General features: G+C 43.6%; 4 protein-coding genes across 4 annotated transcripts; all 4 read left to right on the forward strand.

The window, feature by feature from the left end:
• Nucleotides 1-614: 614 nt before the first annotated feature.
• LOC146963205 (E3 ubiquitin-protein ligase TRIM35-like) lies at nt 615-2412 on the forward strand. Its single transcript, XM_085767941.1, has 2 exons — nt 615-1217; nt 2315-2412. Exons 1-2 carry the CDS (start codon nt 716-718, stop codon nt 2410-2412), a joined length of 600 nt encoding a protein of 199 aa, XP_085624067.1. The 5' UTR covers nt 615-715.
• Nucleotides 2413-4478: 2066 nt separating this feature from the next.
• On the forward strand, nt 4479-9502 carry LOC146963206 (E3 ubiquitin-protein ligase TRIM39-like). Its single transcript, XM_085767678.1, has 2 exons — nt 4479-5622; nt 9081-9502. The coding sequence occupies exons 1-2, from the start codon at nt 4479-4481 to the stop codon at nt 9332-9334; spliced, it is 1398 nt and encodes a 465-aa protein (XP_085623804.1). The 3' UTR covers nt 9335-9502.
• Nucleotides 9503-12996: 3494 nt separating this feature from the next.
• LOC146963207 (E3 ubiquitin-protein ligase TRIM39-like) lies at nt 12997-14632 on the forward strand. Its single transcript, XM_085767688.1, has 2 exons — nt 12997-13111; nt 13221-14632. The coding sequence occupies exon 2, from the start codon at nt 13238-13240 to the stop codon at nt 14630-14632; it is 1395 nt and encodes a 464-aa protein (XP_085623814.1). The 5' UTR covers nt 12997-13111; nt 13221-13237.
• A 2130-nt stretch (nt 14633-16762) lies between these two features.
• Nucleotides 16763-18178, forward strand: LOC146963208 (E3 ubiquitin-protein ligase TRIM39-like). Its single transcript, XM_085767942.1, has one exon. It carries the CDS (start codon nt 16763-16765, stop codon nt 18176-18178), a length of 1416 nt encoding a protein of 471 aa, XP_085624068.1.
• Nucleotides 18179-20891: the final 2713 nt, after the last annotated feature.

Below are 20891 nucleotides of genomic sequence, written 5' to 3' on the forward strand. Positions count from 1 at the left end.
ACACTCCACACACTGAAGGTGAGTTTGACTAAAACCTGGACTCTTAAAAACTAAACTTAAACTTCAGTCAAGTCAGTAGAGGAGGGAGGGGAGCCATGACTGACTCTACTTCCTGTCTGCTGTGTTTTCAGCTTCACTCACAGACTAAATGGCTTCCAGACCAGAGGAGGATCTCTGCTGTCCGGTCTGTACGGAGATCTTCAGAGATCCTGTTGTTCTGTCCTGCAGCCACAGCTTCTGTAAAGACTGTCTGAAGAGCTGGTGGAAGGAGAAACAAGATCAACTGTGTCCAGTTTGTAAGAGAAGATCTTCAATGGATTATCCACCTGTTAGTCTGGCATTGAAGAACCTGTGTGAGAGCTTCTTACAGCAGAGAGAGCAGAGATCTTCAGAGGCTCTCTGCAGTCTGCACTCTGAGAAACTCGAACTTTTCTGTCTGGACCATCAGCATCCAGTGTGTCTCATCTGCAGAGATTCAGAAACACACAACAACCACAGATTCAGACCCATCAATGAAGCTGCTTCACAACTCAAGAAGGAACTTGAGGAAACTCTGGAGTCCTTAAAGAAAAAGTTAAAGGGTTTTGAAGAAGTTCAAGTGAAGTTTGGTCAAACAGCAGAACACATTAAGGTCCAGGCCCGACACACAGAGAGGCAGATTAAGGAGCAGTTTAAGAAGCTTCACCAGTTTCTAGAAGAGGAAGAGGAGGCCAGGATGGCTGCACTGAGGGAGGAAGAGGAGCAGAAGAGTCAGAGGATGAAGGAGAAGATGGAGGCTCTGAGCAGAGAGATAGCAGCTCTTTCACACACAGTCAGAGCCACAGAGGACGAGCTGAGAGCTGAAGACGTCTCACTCCTGCTCAACTACAAGGCTGCAGTGGAAAGAGTCCAGCAGCGCCCCCTGCTGGAGGATCCACAGCTGGACTCAGGAGCTCTGATAGACCAGGCCAAACACCTGGGCAACCTGACCTTCAACATCTGGAACAAGATGAAGGACATGGTCTCCTACAGTCCTGTGGTTCTGGACCCAAACACTGCTGATCCAAGACTCATCCTGTCTAAAGATCTGACCAGTGTGAGACGAGGAGACAAACAGCAGCTTCCTGACAATCCAGAGAGGTTTGATACTTTCTGGTCTGTCCTGGGCTCTGAGGGTTTTAACTCAGGGACTCACATCTGGGATGTCGAGGTTGGAGATAATAAATGGTGGATGCTGGGTGTGTTAATAGAGTCTGTGCAGAGGAAGGGGGACAACATTGACAAGATACTGTCTAGATTTCTTGGAATATGGTTTTATGAAGGTGAATACACATCACATTCACCATCAGCTCCAAACATTGATCTCCCAGTGCAGAAGAAGTTCCAGAGGATCAGAGTGAATCTGGACTTGAACAGCGGAAAACTGTCGCTCTCTGATCCTGATACTAACACACACATACACACCTTCATACACACTTTCACTGAGAAGATGTTTCCATACATTTACACCGGTGATAACCTCCCAATGAAGCTGTTACCAGTGAAGGTGTCAGTGAAGCAGAGCAGTTACGGCCCGGTCGCACTGCCCGCACAACCGAAGCGCAGCGCCCTGGAGCGGAGGCAGTTTCAGATCGGCGCACATGTTAACCGGTCTGCCTGGTCGCACACCTCGCGCTGTGGAGCGCAGCGCGCGCGCAGAGCTTCAGTTCGGCGTCTGTTCTATTTTTCACGCGCGCCGCGAGGGCTGTCTGTCAAGCTATGTAGAACAGATCGTAACAGACAGGAAGTCGGGCAAATTGATGATTTATGAAGTTATTGATGTCTGTCTATAAATATTTGACCGTTGCGTGTGCACACAGCCCACACACACACACACACACACACACAAAGGGAAAAGTCAGTGAATGGAACCTGTTAAACTGTACCTGTCTTCCTGATGTCTCATTATTACACTTTTCCTTTTTTACTAGTTTTCATGTGTAAAATAATTTTACATCACGTTTGTTATGACTTTTGTGTGGGGTGATGAGCACCAGTTAACTGATGGAGATAAAAAAGCTTTATTTTCAGTTCTTCTCCAAATTACAATTACATAATATGAAAAGTTTGTCTCTGTTCATACAAAACAATTAAAATGTATCAATGTGTCGGGTAATCACAAAAAGGTCCATAATTTGTTCCTGTTCTTCATCAACATAATAAAATATTGTCTTGAGTTGTCCTGTGGGAACAGTATTTTGTCCACTATGGTCTACGAAAGACAGTACACTCGGATTAAGGCCGGGATTTTGAGAGTCGCCTCACTCATAAAATGTTGAGTATGCTTGTCATAAAGAAAAAACTACACCCTACCACCCTCAGGGTGATCCACAGTCTGAGCGGTTCAATAGAACTCTTCTCGACATGCTCGGCACTCTTGAGAAAACAGGATAAAAGTAAATGGAGTAGATACATCAGTCATCTTGTGCACGCGTACAATTGCACGCTAAATGAGTCAACAGGCCACTCACCACACTTTCTTATGTTCAGCCAAGAGGCCAGGCTGCCAGTAGATGTGGCATTTGGAGTCTCAAGTGATGGTACCTCCACCAAATCCTATTTGAGGTACGTTAAAAACATGAAACGAGAGACTGCCTATCAGCTGGCTGAGAGTATGGCAAAGAGTAAAAATGAAGGAAACAAGCAACGCTATGATCAAAGAGTTCGTTTCTGTCCATTAGTCTCCGGTGACAGGGTTTTGATCTGAAACCTTGGACTACAAGGGAAGAACAACCTAGCTGACCACTGGAAAGCTACACCATATGTTGTGGAGAGTCAACTTCCTGGTTTACCTGTCTTCAAGTTGAAGCCAGAGAACAGACAGGGCTCTGACAAAGTATTGCACCGAAATCACATTCTGCCAATTGGACAGGAAGTGTAACTGAGGCCAGAAAAGAATAAAGATACCCTCAAACCTAAAAGGAGAGCAAGCAAAAGACTCAAAGCAAAGATGAGTGAAAACTGCAATCTTTCTGGTTCACCAGCCCCTGAGCAATGACAAGTTGGAGTCTGCATCTGACTCAGAAGATAAAGAAATGGGTATGAGTATCATTCACCACAAGAGTCAAAAGAACCAGAACCTCAGGTAATTGATCAATCAGAACCTTTCAGTCTGGATTTGGATCTATCTATCGCTACAAGTAACTCAGAGATGGAAGAGGCTACAGCTGAGGAACCTGCAGCAGATGAGGATGAGGTTAAATTACTGCGTTGTGAAAGAAGTTATCATTAATCTGGTAATGTGGTACTTTATTTGGCATAATACTGAAATTCCCTATGGTCTTAGTGGTTTTTGAACATCTCATGTCGTTTCCTCTGTTTATTTGGGTAACCAGGTGTCAGTCTTTTATTAGCCAGTCCATGCCAGTCAGAAATGAGTGTCAACTACCTGTTGGATTCTGAGAAGGGAGAAGGGGGGGGACTAAAAAGAAAGAACAAGACAAGGCTCAGGCTAATGTCGGGAGAAAAGGAGGAAAAGAAATACGGCAACGTAAAGAGTAAAGCATCCTCACATCAAACACAACAAGGATTTTAAACTACAACTGATACATTACCAGTCAGTCTCAGCAACAGAACTAAAAACAGAGCTGCTGCATCAACAGCAATAAAATAAAGGTCTGCAATGAAACTCAAGCTGTTGTATGGTTGGTAAAGCTCCACCCACTCACCTGACTCACCTGAGATAAACCAGGTAAGTTATTAACAATAAGGGCAAAGTCCCAGGAACAACTTTATTGGACGTTGTCAGTCCCAGAGACGCAGACTGAAGAGGAGATGATCAGATTCAGCTTCAGACCAAACTAACAACTTCCTGAGTGAGTCCAGCTACAACAAGGTGGTTAGGTGAGTTTTTGTGAATAGTCGCTACTGCTCTTTTTTTCACTTTGATTATTTACTGAAGAACTTTCATAGAAGTTTGAGGAACTGGACTATTTTCTTTTCTTCATGTTTCTGCTCCACGATCTGCTACTTTTCACTGCACAACATTTATCACTTTGAGTTTCTTGAGACTACAGATTAAATAATTCACAAACTAAACTGATCTGCTGCACTGTGTGTTATCAGTGGATCAAAGGTCTGGAATAAAACTCAACTTCTTTTACATGGTAGATAAGACTCCACCCGCTCACCTGGCTCACCTGAGATAAACCATGTTGGTTATTAACACTGAGGACAAAGTCTGAGGAACCACATTATCAGACTTAGTCTGTCCCAGAGATGCAGACTGAAGAAGAGACGATCAGATTCAGCTTCAGACCAAACTAACAACTTCCTGTGAATGAGTCCAGCTACAACACTGCTGCTTCAACCTGCTGACACTCCACACACTGAAGGTGAGTTTGACTAAAACCTGGACTCAGAGTCTCAGTAAACTTCAGTCAAGTCAGTAGAGGAGGGAGGGGAGCCATGACTGACTCTACTTCCTGTCTGCTGTGTTTTCAGCTTCACTCACAGACTAAATGGCTTCCAGACCAGAGGAGGATCTCTGCTGTCAGGTTTGTCAGGAGGTCTTCAGAAATCCTGTTGTTCTGTCCTGCAGCCACAGCTTCTGTAAAGACTGTCTGAAGAGATGGTGGAGAGAGAAACGAGATCCACTGTGTCCAGTTTGTAAGAGAAGATCTTCAAAGGATGATCCACCTATTAACCTGGTGTTGAAGAACCTGTGTGAGAGCTTCTTACAGCAGAGAGAGCAGAGATCTTCAGAGCCTCTCTGCAGTCTGCACTCTGAGAAACTCAAACTCTTCTGTCTGGACCATCAGCAGCCAGTGTGTCTCATCTGCAGAGATTCAGAAAAACACACTAACCACAGAATCAGACCCATCAATGAAGCTGCTTCAGACCTCAAGAATGAACTTGAGGAAACTCTGAAGCCCTTAAAGAAGAAGTTAAAGGGTTCTGAAGAAGTTCAAGTGAAGTTTGATCAAACAGCAGAACACATTAAGGCCCAGACCCGACACACAGAGAGGCAGATTAAGGAGCAGTTTAAGAAGCTTCACCAGTTTCTAGAAGAGGAAGAGGAGGCCAGGATGGCTGCACTGAGGGAGGAAGAGGAGCAGAAGAGTCAGAGGATGAAGGAGAAGATGGAGGCTCTGAGCAGAGAGATAGCAGCTCTTTCACACACAGTCAGAGCCACAGAGGACGAGCTGAGAGCTGAAGACGTCTCATTCCTGCTCAACTACAAGGCTGCAGTGGAAAGAGTCCAGCAGCGCCCCCTGCTGGAGGATCCACAGCTGGACTCAGGAGCTCTGATAGACCAGGCCAAACACCTGGGCAACCTGACCTTCAACATCTGGAACAAGATGAAGGACATGGTCTCCTACAGTCCTGTGGTTCTGGACCCAAACACTGCTCATCCAAAACTCATCCTGTCTGAAGATCTGACCAGTGTGAGACAAGGAAGAGATAAACAGCAACTACCTGACAACCCAGAGAGGTTTGATACTTACTGCTCTGTCCTGGGCTCAGAGGGTTTTAACTCAGGGACTCACAGCTGGGATGTCGAGGTTGGAGACAATACAGTCTGGACACTGGGTGTGTTACCAGAGTCTGTGCAGAGGAAGGGAGACAGACTGCCTGGATTGTGGAGAGTACGGTTCTATGAAGGTAAATACTCAGCTCGTTCACCATCAGCTCCAGTCACTGTTCTACCAGTGCAGAAGAAGTTCCAGAGGATCAGAGTAAATCTGGACTTCAACAGAGGAAAACTGTCGTTCTCTGATCCTCATACTAACACACACATACACACCTTCATACACACTTTTACTGAGAAGAAGTTTCCATTCATTCACATTGGTGATACAATCCCAGTGAAGCTGTTACCAGTGAAGGTCTCAGTGACAGTGGAGCAGAGCAGTTAGAGATAAAGAGGATGATCATATTTATAATGTTTATTTCTTAAAATTGAACCTGTTAAACTGCACCCGTCCTCCTGCTGTCTCATCATCACAAACACTCTATTTCTTTTTGACTTCTCAATTGTTTTCATTTCCCTTTTCTTCTTCTGTGGTCTGTGGTTTTGGCTCATGTTATTGTGATTTTGTCTAGATCTATGAAGAGCAACAAACCGATGATCAAGTACTAGATTGAAATCAACAAAAACAGCTGATTTCAGTGTAAATGTGTAACTTCATCATAAAAACTGACTGTACATGCATTCCTGTTTTTCATCAACACAATAAAATCTTGTCCTGACTCAGTCATGTGCAGCTTTTCTGTTTCTTTGACAGTTACACTAATAGAAATACAGAGAGTAGAAAGTACAGTGAACATGGAGAGGAGGAGATTGTGAGTTTCTGCAGCTCATGTGTCAAACTGATGAAGTTTATTTCCTGAGTTTGTAGCATGTTTGTGTCTCTGCACGTGGTGTGGTGTAGTGCAGTTTAGTGTAATGTCAGGGTTCATCCAGCAGGGGGCGACACAGGACACAGAGAGCTGAGCTGCAGAATGACCTGAAGCTACACACAGATTTATTTAGACAGCAAACACCTACCTACCTACCCATCAATCTATCTATCTCCGCTGAACAAGTTGTCATCATGAACTCAGATGTGTTTGTATCAGATCAGCTGTGTGTAGCTAACAGCCTCTGTAGCCTGATTCAGTTTGTAGACACTGACACCAACACTGACGTCTGTTCATCTAAATCCCTTCATGATGAAAAAGCTGCAGCTCAAATTGGGAAAAAAAGAGATAAATGTCAACACAAAGAATGAAAAACAGGTGATTGATTGTATGGAGGTTGGACAGAAGGAATCTCTGTGGAGAGTCCGGTCAGAACTCTGGCTGGTCCCAATAACCAGGCCTGGGTGAAAGAAAAGTTCCCTTTATTTGCTCTGACAGTTGAATGATGCACTTGCAGTGACTTTTGTGGTTTCTGAAACACACAATAACAGAGTGTAAACATCAGAAACCATTCATAGGTAAAGCATCCTCACATCAAACACAACAAGGACTTTAAACTAAAACTTTTACATTACAAGTCAGTCTCAGTAACACAATTAAGCCAAGCTACATCAGTAGAGTGCTCACCAACAACAGATCAGAGGACAACTTGCAGTTCACATGGATGCACACATCCCGCTGCTGAGCACTGAAGTGAAGGGAAATCTACTGAAAAGTTCCTTTTTCAGCTCTTATCTGCTGGTGCTGCTGATAACCTGCTCTTGTCTACGTTGCTAGGCAGAATGGAGAAGGAATGCACTCTGCTGACTCAGTCCTCACCATTTTAGAGTGAGAGACAGTCTTTTCAGCAAAGAGGTTTTCAAAAAGGTCAGGAGCTGATCCTGGTTCCTGTCCAACACGGTTCATCAAAGACAAACAACTTATTTAATGACTGTGGAAAGTTAAGTGAACACATTTACTCAAGTCCTGCAAGTTTGAAGTCCTGATGCTTTTCTTGATGATTTTCTTGCCACAGCTCTTCATGTTTCTGCTCCACATCTGTGTGACTAATATTCACTGCACAACATTTATCTGACAAGAACTATTTCTTCTGACTTTTCTGATTCTTGTGTTCACAAAGAAAAACTAAAGACAAATGCTGCACCAACTGTTTCCAGCAATGAATCAAAGGTCTGGAATGAAACTCAAGCTGTTTATGGTTGACAAAGCTCCACCCCCTCACATGACTCACTCGAGACAAACCAGGAAACAGTTTGTTCTTCGTCAGTCACAGAGACGCAGACTGAAGAAGAGACTATTAGATTCAGCTTCAGAGCAAACTAACAACTTCCTGTGAGTGAGTCCAGCTACAACACTGCTGCTGAAACTCCACACACTGAAGGTGAGTTTGACTAAAACCTGGACTCAGAGTCACAGTAAACTTCAGTCTAGTCAGTAGAGGAGGGAGGGGAGCCATGACTGACTCTACTTCTTGTCTGCTGTGTTTTCAGCTTCACTCTCAGACTAAATGGCTTCCAGATCAGAGGAGGATCTCTGCTGTCCGGTCTGTACGGAGGTCTTCAGAAATCCTGTTCTTCTGTCCTGCAGCCACAGCTTCTGTAAAGACTGTCTGAAGAGCTGGTGGAGACAGAAACAAGATCAACTGTGTCCAATTTGTAAGAGAAGATCTTCAAAGTCAAATCCGCCTTGTAACCTGGTGTTGAAGAACCTGTGTGAGAGCTTCTTACAGCAGAGAGAACAGAGATCTTCAGAGGCTCTCTGCAGTCTGCACTCTGAGAAACTCAAACTCTTCTGTCTGGACCATCAGCAGCCAGTGTGTCTCATCTGCAGAGATTCAGAAAAACACACCAACCACAGATTCAGACCCATCAATGAAGCTGCTTCACAACTCAAGAAGGAACTTGAGGAAACTCTGGGGTCCTTAAAGAAGAAGTTAAAGCGTTTTGAAGAAGTTCAAGTGGAGTTTGATCAAACAGCAGAACACATTAAGGTCCAGGCCCAACACACAAAGAGGCAGATTAATGAGCAGTTTAAGAAGCTTCACCAGTTTCTAGAAGAGGAAGAGGAGGCCAGGATGGCTGCACTGAGGGAGGAAGAGGAGCAGAAGAGTCAGAGGATGAAGGAGAAGATGGAGGCTCTGAGCAGAGAGATAGCAGCTCTTTCACACACAGTCAGAGCCATAGAGGACGAGCTGAGAGCTGAAGACGTCTCATTCCTGCTCAACTACAAGGCTGCAGTGGAAAGAGTCCAGCAGCGCCCCCTGCTGGAGGATCCACAGCTGGACTCAGGAGCTCTGATAGACCAGGCCAAACACCTGGGGAACCTGACCTTCAACATCTGGAACAAGATGAAGGACATGGTCTCCTACAGTCCTGTGGTTCTGGACCCAAACACTGCTCATCCAAAACTCATCCTGTCTAAAGATCTGACCAGTGTGAGACGAGGAGAAGAACAGCAGCTTCCTGACAATCCAGAGAGGATCGATTCTTTCTGCTCTGTCCTGGGCTCTGAGGGTTTTAACTCAGGAACTCACAGCTGGGATGTCGAGGTTGGAGACAATACATGGTGGATACTGGGTGTGTTAACAGAGTCTGTGCAGAGGAAGGTAAACAACATTGACAAGATACTGTCTAGATTTCTTGGAATATGGTTCTATGAAGGTGAATACACAGCACATTCACCATCAGCTCCAAACATTGATCTCCCAGTGCAGAAGAAGTTCCAGAGGATCAGAGTGAATCTGGACTTCAACAGAAGAAAACTGTCGTTCTCTGATCCTGATACTAACACACACATACACACCTTCACACACACTTTCACTCAGAAGATGTTTCCATACATTTACACTGGTGATAACCTCCCAATGAAGCTGTTACCAGTGAAGGTGTCAGTGACAGTGAAGCAGAGCAGTTAGAGATGAAGAGGATGATCATATTTATAATGTTGTTTATTTCTTAAAGGGAAAACTTAGTGAATTGAACCTGTTAAACTGCACCTGTCCTCCTGCTGCCTCATTATTACATACACTGTTAATTTCTCTTTGACTTCTCAATGGTTTTTATAACCCTTTTCTTATTCTGTGGTTTAAATGATGGGTCATTTTATTTCATTAAAGGTGTTCAGAAATGGCTGTTTGTCCTGTTTGTCGCGCCGAGTTGTCACGAGTTGCCGCATGAGTTTACCTGAGTAAGGAAAACAAATTTGATTGGTCGGACCAGACGGGATATTCAATGCTTGAGACGAGACCGAGCTCGGTGTGTGTGTGTTGTTTCAGATGTTTGATTGACGAATGACGGATCCAGTATCAATGGCTGGTGAATCGTAAGCAGACTGACGTATAATCCGTGCGCCTGCATTATCCAATGCGAAAAATAATACCACATCTATAAAGAGCAACAAACTGATAATCAATAACTAAATTGAAATCAACAAAAACAGCTGATTTCAGTGTAAATGTGTAATGTTATTTATTCCTGTTTTTCATCAACACAATAAAATCTTGTTCGTTCCAGTCATGTGCTGCTTTTCTGTTTCTTTGACAGTTACACTAATAGAAATACAGGCAGTAGAAATTACAGTGAACATGGAGAGGAGGAGATTGTGAGTCTCTGCAGCTCATGTGTCAAACTGATGAAGTTGTTTCCTGAGTTTGTAGCATGTTTGTGTCTCTGCACGTGGTGTGGTGTAGTGTATTTTAGTTTAGTGTAGTGTCAGGGTTCATCCAGCAGGGCGCGACACAGGACACAGAGAGCTGAGCTGCAGAATGACCTGAAGCTACACACACTGCAAACACCTGTCTGTCTGTCATGTTTATGAACTACATGCAAACTGAACATGTTGTGGTCATGAGCTCAGATGTGTTTGAATCAGGCTACAGAGGCTGTTAGCTACACACAGCTGATATGATAGTCTGTAGACACTACACTGACGTCTGTTCATACAGTGTTGTGAAAAGTATTCCCCCCCCTCTTGATTTCTAACTTCACTTCAATAGAACCTGTCTGAATGAAGTGAAGTTGGCTGAGAGATCTCAAAAAGCAACACATCATACTACAATCTAAAGAGATTCAAGAAAAGATGGACAAACAAAGTCACTGACATCTATCCGTCTTGAAAGTGTTTTTTCTAAAACTTTGGGACTCCAGTGAACCACGGGTTAGAGCCTTTATCCATAAATGGAGAAAGCTTGGAACAGTGGTGAAAACCTTCCTAAGATGCCACTGTGCTGATCCCTGACCTTTGCAGCCACCTACTGGTGACCTTTGGTAGTGGTTTAAGTTCTGTTTTCCTTAAGTTTTGTTTTTTCCCTTCTCTATGTTGTTCAGTACAACAGCTAGCAGCCTGCAGTGTGCGGTGTTCTTTTTACATTTCAGCCTCAGAGTAGATTTGTCCATGAGTATTGTTTACAAGAATTTAATGAGTGTTTTTTGTACATGTGTGCACTGTCATTATTTTAAGTATGTTTATGTACTGTATGCAAAATATATTGATTTGGTCTGTATAGTTCAGTTTTACAGAAACAACAACAGTAAAAACCACATACTAGGAAGACGCTTTGCCTGAGTTTTTGTTCACTATCTGTCTAGCCTTGTCCGGCTATGCAAGAGTGAGGACAGAATAGTAAAAGGACACCCACACAGCAGGCTAAGACACAGGAATCAAACACTAAGAAGCACACTGTCTCCAAGGCTCTTCTAGACAGCGCTAAGTGAGTGAACCACGGGTTAGAGCACTTTATCCACAAATGGAGAAAACTTGGAACAGTGGTGAAAACATTCCTAAGATGCCACCCTACTAAAATACTCCAAGAGCGCAGCAACAATTCATCCAGGAGGTCACAAAAGGACCCAGAATATCTTCTAAAGACCTGCAGGAAACAATAAGAAAGAGACGGGACAAAAACAGCATCCAAGGTGAAAACCACTGCTGACCAAAAAGATCACAAAGGCTTGTCTCATTTTTGCCAAAAAAAAAACACAAAAACAAAACAAAAGAAAAATCTTGATGATCCCCGTGACTTTTCCGAAAATACTCTGTGAACTGACAAGACAGAAGTTGAACTCTCTGGAAGGTGTCCGTCCCATCTGGTTTGAAACTAATACAGAATTTCATAAAAGGAGCATCTTACCAATATGAGGGTGCCAATAGGGTGATGGTCTGGGGCTGTTATACTGCTTCAGTACCTGGACGACTTGCAGTAACTGATGGAACCATGAATGCTGCTCTCTACCAGAAAATCTTGAAGGATAATGTCCAGCCATCAGTTTGTGACCTCAGGGTCAAATGCTGTTGGGGTCATCCATTAGTGGATAAAGGTTCTCACTGTGGTTCACTGGAGTCTCAAAGTTTTAGAAATGGCTTTGCAACACTTTCCAGACAGATAGATGTTAGTGACTTTGTTTTTCCATCTTTTCTTGAACTGAGATCTCTCAGCCTCCTTCACTACACTCAAACAAGTTCTATTGAAGGGATTTCTTGATTCAACAGGTCTGGCAGTGATCAGGCCTGGGTGTGGACAGTGAAACTGATCTCAGCTTTCCAAAACATTTGGTTTGTAACAGTTAGTTCATGATTAAACATGGGGGGCGATTACTTCTTCACAAAGGGCCAGGTGGCTTTGCATAGCTCTTAATAAATGAAATCATCATTTAAAAACTGCATGCTTAGGTTATCTTTGTCTAATATTGAAATGTGTTTGATGATGTTAAACATTGAAGTGTGAGAAATATGCAAAAATGTAAGAAATCAGGGATAAAAAATGAGATAAATGTCAACGCAAGGAGTGAGAAAAAAAAATGGTGATGGGTCTGGTCAAAAGTCTGGCTGGTCCCAATAACCTTTCTTTGGATGATACACAAGCGTGTGCGTGGTTTCTGAAACACATAATAACAGTGTAAACACACAGGTAAAGCATCCTCACATCAAACACAACAAGGATTTAAAACTACAACTGATACATTACCAGTCAGTCTCAGCAACACAACTGAAAACAGAGCTGCTGCATCAACAGCAATAAAATAAAGGTCTGCAATGAAACTCAAGCTGTTTTATAGTTGATAAAGCTCTGCCCCCTCACCTGACTCACCTGAGATGAACCAGGTAAGTTATTAACAATAAGGGCAAAGTCCCAGGAACAACTTTATTGGACGTTGTCAGTCACAGTGACGCAGACCGAAGAAGAGACGATCAGATTCAGCTTCAGACCAAACTAACAACTTCCTGAGTGAGTCCAGTTACAACAAGGTGGTTAGGTGAGTTTTTGTGAATAGTCGCTACTGCTCTTTTTTTCACTTTGATTATTTACTGAAGAACTTTCATAGAAGTTTGAGGAACTGGACTACTTTCTTTTCTTCATGTTTCTGCCCCACGATCTGCTACTTTTTACTGCACAACATTTATCACTTTGAGTTTCTTGATTTCAGTGGATCAAAGGTCTGGAATAAAACTCAACTTCTTTTACATGGTAGACAAGACTCCACCTGCTCCCCGGGCTCACCTGAGATAAACCAGGTTGGTTATTAACACTGAGGACAAAGTCTGAGGAACCACATTATCAGACTTAGTCTGTCCCAGAGATGCAGACTGAAGAAGAGACGATCAGATTCAGCTTCAGACCAAACTAACAACTTCCTGTGAATGAGTCCAGCTACAACACTGCTGCTTCAACCTGCTGACACTCCACACACTGAAGGTGAGTTTGACTAAAACCTGGACTCAGAGTCTCAGTAAACTTCAGTCAAGTCAGTAGAGGAGGGAGGGGAGCCATGACTGACTCTACTTCCTGTCTGCTGTGTTTTCAGCTTCACTCACAGACTAAATGGCTTCCAGACCAGAGGAGGATCTCTGCTGTCCGGTCTGTACGGAGGTCTTCAGAAATCCTGTTGTTCTGTCCTGCAGCCACAGCTTCTGTAAAGACTGTCTGAAGAGCTGGTGGAGAGAGAAACGAGATCCACTGTGTCCAGTTTGTAAGAGAAGATCTTCAAAGGATGATCCACCTCGTAACCTGGTGTTGAAGAACCTGTGTGAGAGCTTCTTACAGCAGAGAGAGCAGAGATCTTCAGAGCCTCTCTGCAGTCTGCACTCTGAGAAACTCAAACTCTTCTGTCTGGACCATCAGCAGCCAGTGTGTCTCATCTGCAAAGATTCAGAAAAACACACTAACCACAGAATCAGACCCATCGATGAAGCTGCTTCAGACCTCAAGAAGGAACTTGAGGAAACTCTGAAGCCCTTAAAGAAGAAGTTAAAGGGTTTTGAAGAAGTTCAAGTGAAGTTTGATCAAACAGCAGAACACATTAAGGCCCAGGCCCAACACACAGAGAGGCAGATTAAGGAGCAGTTTAAGAAGCTTCACCAGTTTCTAGAAGAGGAAGAGGAGGCCAGGATGGCTGCACTGAGGGAGGAAGAGGAGCAGAAGAGTCAGAGGATGAAGGAGAAGATGGAGGCTCTGAGCAGAGAGATAGCAGCTCTTTCACACACAGTCAGAGCCACAGAGGACGAGCTGAGAGCTGAAGACGTCTCATTCCTGCTCAACTACAAGGCTGCAGTGGAAAGAGTCCAGCAGCGCCCCCTGCTGAAGAATCCACAGCTGGACTCAGGAGCTCTGATAGACCAGGCCAAACACCTGGGCAACCTGACCTTCAACATCTGGAACAAGATGAAGGACATGGTCTCCTACAGTCCTGTGGTTCTGGACCCAAACACTGCTCCTCCAAAACTCATCCTGTCTGAAGATCTGACCAGTGTGAGACAAGGAGACAAACAGCAGCTTCCTGACAATCCAGAGAGGTTTGATACTTTCTGCTCTGTCCTGGGCTCAGAGGGTTTTAACTCAGGGACTCACAGCTGGGATGTCGAGGTTGGAGACAATAGAGTCTGGACACTGGGTGTGTTAACAGAGTCTGTGCAGAGGAAGGGAGACAGACTGCCTGGATTGTGGAGAGTACGGTTCTATGAAGGTAAATACTCAGCTCGTTCACCATCAACTCCAGTCACTGTTCTACCAGTGCAGAAGAAGTTCCAGAGGATCAGAGTAAATCTGGACTTCAACAGAGGAAAACTGTCGTTCTCTGATCCTCATACTAACACACACATACACACCTTCATACACACTTTTACTGAGAAGATGTTTCCATTCATTCACATTGGTGATAACCTCTCAGTGAAGCTGTTACCAGTGAAGGTGTCAGTGACAGTGGAGCAGAGCAGTTAGAGATAAAGGATGAGGATGATCATATTTATAATGTTTATTTCTTAAAATTGAACCTGTTAAACTGCACCCGTCCTCCTGCTGTCTCATCATCACAAACACTCTATTTCTTTTTGACTTCTCAATTGTTTTCATTTCCCTTTTCTTCTTCTGTGGTCTGTGGTTTTGGCTCATGTTATTGTGATTTTGTCTAGATCTATGAAGAGCAACAAACCGATGATCAATTACTAGATTAAAATCAACAAAAACAGCTGATTTCAGTGTAAACGTGTAACTTCATCATAAAAACTGACTGTACATTCATTCCTGTTTTTCATCAACACAATAAAATCTTGTTCTGACTCAGTCATGTGCTGCTTTTCTGTTTCTTTGACAGTTACACTAATAGAAATACAGGCAGTAGAAATTACAGTGAACATGGAGAGGATGAGATTGTGAGTTTCTGCAGCTCATGTGTCAAACTGATGAAGTTGTTTCCTGAGTTTGTAGCACGATTGTGTCTCTGCACGTGGTGTGATGTAGTGTCAGGGTTCATCCAGCAGAGGGCAACACAGGACACAGAGAGGTGAGCTGCAGAATGACCTGACGCTACACACAGATTTATTTAGACAGCAAACACCTATCTATCTATCTATCTATCTATCTATCTATCTATCTATCTATCTATCTATCTATCTATCTATCTATCTATCTATCTATCTATCTATCTATCTATCTATCTATCTCTCTCTCTCCACTGAACAAGTTGTCGTCATGAACTCAGATGTGTTTGTATCAGATCAGCTGTGTGTAGATGACAACCTCTGTAGCCTGATTCAGTTTGTAGACACTGACACCAACACTGAAGTCCGTTCATCTAAATCACCTCATGATGAAAAAGCTGCAGCTCAAATTGGGGAAAAAAAAGAGACAAATGTCAACACAAAGAATGAAAAACAGGTGATTGATTGTATGGAGGTTGGACAGAAGGAATCTCTGTGGAGAGTCCGGTCAGAACTCTGGTTGGTCCCAATAACCAGGCCTGGGTGAAAGAAAAGTTCCCTTTAGTTGCTCCGACAGTTGAATGATGCACTTCTAGTGACTTGTGTGGTTTCTGAAACACACAATAACAGAGTGTAAACATCAGAAACCATTCATAGGTAAAGCATTCTCACATCAAACACAACAAGGACTTTAAACTACAACTGTTAGATTACAGGTCAGTCTCAGCAACACAATTAAGCCAAGCTACATCAGTAGAGTGCTCACCAACAACAGATCAGAGGACAATGTGCAGTTCACATGGATGCACACATCCCGCTGCTGAGCACTGAAGTGAAGGGAAATCTACTGAAAAGTTCCTTTTTCAGCTCTTATCTGCTGGTGCTGCTGATAAGATGGTCTTGACTGGTCAGTGTTGCTAGGCAGAATGGAGAAGGTATGCACTCTGCTGACTCAGTCCTCACCATTTTAGAGTGACAGACAGTCTTTTCAGCAAAGAGGTTTTCAAAAAGGTCAGGAGCTGATCCTGGTTCCTGTCCAACACGGTTCATCAAAGACAAACAACTTCTTTAATGAATGTGGAAAGTTAAGTGAACAAATTTACTCAAGTCCTGCAAGTTTGAAGTCCTGATACTTTTCTTGATGATTTTCTTGCCACAGCTCTTCATGTTTCTGCTCCACATCTCTGTGACTAATATTCACTGCACAACATTTATCTGACAAGAACTATTTATTCTGACTTTTCTGATTCTTGTGTTCACAAAGAAAAACTAAAGACAAATGCTGCACCAACTGTTTCCAGCAATGAATCAAAGGTCTGGAATGAAACTCAAGCTGTTTGTGGTTGACAAAGCTCCACCCCCTTACATGACTCACTCGAGACAAACCAGGAAACAGTTTGTTCTTCGTCAGTCACAGAGACGCAGACTGAAGAAGAGACTATTAGATTCAGCTTCAGAGCAAACTAACAACTTCCTGTGAGTGAGTCCAGCTACAACACTGCTGCTGACACTCCACACACTGAAGGTGAGTTTGACTAAAACCTGGACTCAGAGTCACAGTAAACTTCAGTCAAGTCAGTAGAGGAGGGAGGGGAGCCATGACTGACTCTACTTCTTGTCTGCTGTGTTTTCAGCTTCACTCTCAGACTAAATGGCTTCCAGACCAGAGGAGGATCTCTGCTGTCCGGTCTGTACGGAGGTCTTCAGAGATCCTGTTGTTCTATCCTGCAGCCACAGCTTCTGTAAAGACTGTCTGAAGAGCTGGTGGAAGGAGAAACAAGATCAACTGTGTCCAATTTGTAAGAGAAGATCTTCAAAGTCAAATCCGCCTCGTAACCTGGTGTTGAAGAACCTGTGTGAGAGCTTCTTACAGCAGAGAGAGCAGAGATCTTCAGAGGCTCTCTGCAGTCTGCACTCTGAGAAACTCAAACTCTTCTGTCTGGACCATCAGCAGCCAGTGTGTCTCATCTGCAGAGATTCAGAAACACACACCAACCACAGATTCAGACCCATCAATGAAGCTGCTTCACAACTCAAGAAGGAACTTGAGGAAACTCTGGAGCCCTTAAAGAAGAAGTTAAAGGGTTTTGAAGAAGTTCAAGTGGAGTTTGATCAAACAGCAGAACACATTAAGGTCCAGGCCCGACACACAGAGAGGCAGATTAAGGAGCAGTTTAAGAAGCTTCACCAGTTTCTAGAAGAGGAAGAGGAGGCCAGGATGACTGCACTGAGGGAGGAAGAGGAGCAGAAGAGTCAGAGGATGAAGGAGAAGATGGAGGCTCTGAGCAGAGAGATAGCAGCTCTTTCACACACAGTCAGAGCCACAGAGGACGAGCTGAGAGCTGAAGACGTCTCATTCCTGCTCAACTACAAGGTTGCAGTGGAAAGAGTCCAGCAGCGCCCCCTGCTGGAGGATCCACAGCTGGACTCAGGAGCTCTGATAGACCAGGCCAAACACCTGGGCAACCTGACCTTCAACATCTGGAACAAGATGAAGGACATGGTCTCCTACAGTCCTGTGGTTCTGGACCCAAACACTGCTTATCCAGGACTCATCTTGTCTAAAGATCTGACCAGTGTGAGACGAGGAGATGAACAGCAGCTTCCTGACAATCCAGAGAGGTTTGATTATTACTGTTCTGTCGTGGGCTCAGAGGGTTTTAACTCAGGGACTCACAGCTGGGATGTCGAGGTTGGAGACAATACTGTCTGGTTACTGGGTGTGTTAGCAGAGTCTGTGCAGAGGGAGGGGGACAAGACATCATCTGGATTATGGAGAATAGGGTTTCTTAAAGGTATATATTTTGCATGTTCACCATCAGGTCCAGACATTTATCTCTCAGTGCAGAGGAAGTTCCAGAGGATCAGAGTGAATCTGGATTTGAACAGAGGAAAACTGTCGTTCTATGATTCTGATACTAAAACACACATACACACCTTCACACACACTTTCACTGAGAAGATGTTTCCCTTCTTTGACATTGGTGGTCTTTTCCTTTTGAAGCTGTTACCAGTGAAGGTGTCAGTGACAGTGGAACAGAGTAGGGTTGTATATCTCCACCATTGAGGCCGATTCGATACGCATCTCGATACGCTGCCACCGATATGATACATTAACGATACCAGTGTTTCCCCCAGAAAATGTGTTAGTTAAGGTGGTGTCTGTCCTGGTGGCGGGGGCGGATTGTTTGATCGTTCCGGGGGGGGGGGGGGGGGGGCCAATATCGCTACTTTTTTTTTTATTAAAGACGTTAGTTTAGGCGGCAGCTCTTTGCTGTAACAGGAAAGCGCTGCGGGAAACCCTGGATACACTGAAGCTCCCGTCGATACGATGCGATACGATTCACTCCTGTTCACGATGCGATGCGGTTCAAATGCGATTTGATAACGATATGACTTAATTACAAAGAGATTCGGTTCGATATGATGTTTGATACAGTTGTGATATGAGAGTTTCTTCCCACATCAAGTTTATTACCTCAATACCACTATTCTGCTTTACTCTCTGTATCAATTTGAGGGATGTAGCCTATATTTGGTTAATTTTTACAGGGCAAACCAATAAATCATATTTGAAAGGTACAGTCTAGAGGAAATAAATGGTAGAAATGAAATCCAGCTTAATCATGTGGGCTAGTCTTGTGTGGTGGCACTTCTGCATTTTGGTCTTTTGCTATGTTAATAACTTTATTTGTATAGCACAACTTAAAAGAGACAAGTCACAGATGTTTTGTTGTGCACAGGACATTTCTGGGTGGAGAGTCTGTGTTTTCTCTCAGGTGAAGCTCCGTGCAGCAGAGCAGAGCTACTAGCCCTGCTAGCTGTCCCAGATGCTAACCGCTACCGCTAACTAGCGGTTGGCATCCGCGGCTACCACCGCTTCCCAGCTCACTACAACCAGAGCCACTACCACGGCCCCCCTCCTAGTTACAGCCGCTGACGGCCGAGTATTGACCCGCCGCTTCACTTGGACTGTTTACTTTTCTTGGCGGCTCTGACTACAGCTGCTGCTGCTGCTGTCAGAGCATTGGACAGGAGGCTGCGCACGGCTTCCACGATGGTGCATTCAGGTTGCCTCGGAAAATGAAATGATCGATTTAACCATGGAATTTACCGATGTAGAAGGCTAGAAGAGATGCATCGCAAATTTAACCATAAATTATGTCCGATGTACCCTGAATCTACCGGTGCAGTCGCATCGCATACGTTTCGGACCACCGATATGAATCGGTGAATCTTCACATCCCTAGAACAGAGCAGTTAGAGATAAAGAGGATGACCACACTTAAAATGTTGTTTATTTCTTGGCTGCCAGCCATTTTCTGAGCAGAGAGCCCCATACTGCCAGCCGTTTTAGAGCATTTTGACCAATATTTCAAGACTGACAGAATATGGTGTTCTATGACTATGTAAACAGCAAAACTACCAAGAGAAGAGTAAACTCTCTTCTTTCATTAGGAGAAAAAGTTTGTTTTCCGTTTGTTAGTAAACGGCAGTAGAACATAGGCTGGTTTTGCCAAAAACACCAGTTTTTGACCCAAACACTGAGAAAACAAACTTTTTGTGGAAAGAAACATCTCAAGCAGAACAGTGACTTTGACGTTAATATTTTTTGCTTTAGTGACACCTCAAACATCTGAACAGTGTTTTCCTTCTATAAAACAACAACTTTTGATGACAAAATAATAATTTATTCACAAATATACGTATAACTAAAAATGCATGAACTTTTTTGTAATACATACATGCTGTCACATGACCTCTGCCCCATGGTCGACCTCTGCTCGATGCACGACCTGTAAATTATAGAAATATATAGAATCACCATAAAAATACATTTCTTATTGGTGCAGTGTGATGTGGAAAAAAAAAACTCTCTCTTTTTTTTTTTTTTACTTTTTCTCTCCACACGATCCGCACTTCACTAAGCAGTAAAAGTTAGCTAGCTAGCAAGTTAGTTCTTACCATGGAGGTATATTATTATCTTAATTTCTTTCTGGAGTGTCTGGGGATGAGTCTCTGCTGCTCCTGGTTGATCCAGATGGCAAAAACTCATCTGACGAATCCGGGTCACGTTCGCTGACCTGTCAGTTGATTGACACACCGTGAGCTATGCTGACTTTCACCGCTCGGCCCGGCTTGATTGTCGCTGTCTTTTTCTATGATCTCCGTCGTCTTTAGGATCGTCACACTCTTACTCTCCGAACTACCGCAACACATACGGTAGGCTACACGTACGTGCCAACGTACGGTACACATATGTGCCAATGTTTCTTTCGCATACGTAGCATGGATGTATTCATCCATTATAGGTAGGCTATCTCTCGTCATCTTGCATCTTCTTCTCATAATCAATGCTGATCTCTCATCCAAACAGGGCATTGCTGCCACCTACAGGGCAGCTACACGTCATTACACTAGTTTACAAGCCCGATTTTGATGGACAAGCTCCACCAGACTGTCCCCCAACCCCCACCGTTGAAAAACATGATTGACGTCTATAGACGTCAATGGAAGCCAAGGGGTTAAAAGGAAAAGTCAGTGAATTCAACCTGTTAAACTGCACATTTCCTCATTATTACAAACATTCTTTTTTTTCTTTGACTTCTCAATGGTTTCTATATCCCATTTCTTCTTATGTAGATTAAGTGATGGTTTATTTTCTGTTATTAAAGCAGAAGTAAGTGATATTTTTGTGTTAATATAAGTCTTAAATAGTTATATCTTCCCACAGCAATCACTTACATAGAGTGTTTGGACCGAAACACGGGTCTCTCAGT

Source organism: Trachurus japonicus, chromosome 22 (genome assembly GCF_045865225.1).
Source record: "Trachurus japonicus isolate A0001 chromosome 22, Traja_1.0".
Classification (NCBI taxonomy): Eukaryota; Metazoa; Chordata; class Actinopteri; order Carangiformes; family Carangidae; genus Trachurus; species Trachurus japonicus.

Excerpts from the sequence above, each read along its gene's own strand:
- LOC146963207 (XM_085767688.1), top strand. The coding sequence starts at position 13,238 with ATGGCTTCCAGACCAGAGGAGGATCTCTGCTGTCCGGTCTGTACGGAG.
- LOC146963208 (XM_085767942.1), top strand. The coding sequence starts at position 16,763 with ATGGCTTCCAGACCAGAGGAGGATCTCTGCTGTCCGGTCTGTACGGAG.
- LOC146963206 (XM_085767678.1), top strand. The coding sequence starts at position 4,479 with ATGGCTTCCAGACCAGAGGAGGATCTCTGCTGTCAGGTTTGTCAGGAG. Across the intron at positions 5,623-9,080 it reads GAGAGTACGGTTCTATGAAG|GTGAATACACAGCACATTCA; the intron begins GTAAATACTCAG and ends GGTTCTATGAAG.
- LOC146963205 (XM_085767941.1), top strand. The coding sequence starts at position 716 with ATGGCTGCACTGAGGGAGGAAGAGGAGCAGAAGAGTCAGAGGATGAAG. Across the intron at positions 1,218-2,314 it reads TAATAAATGGTGGATGCTGG|AAAAAACTACACCCTACCAC; the intron begins GTGTGTTAATAG and ends CTTGTCATAAAG.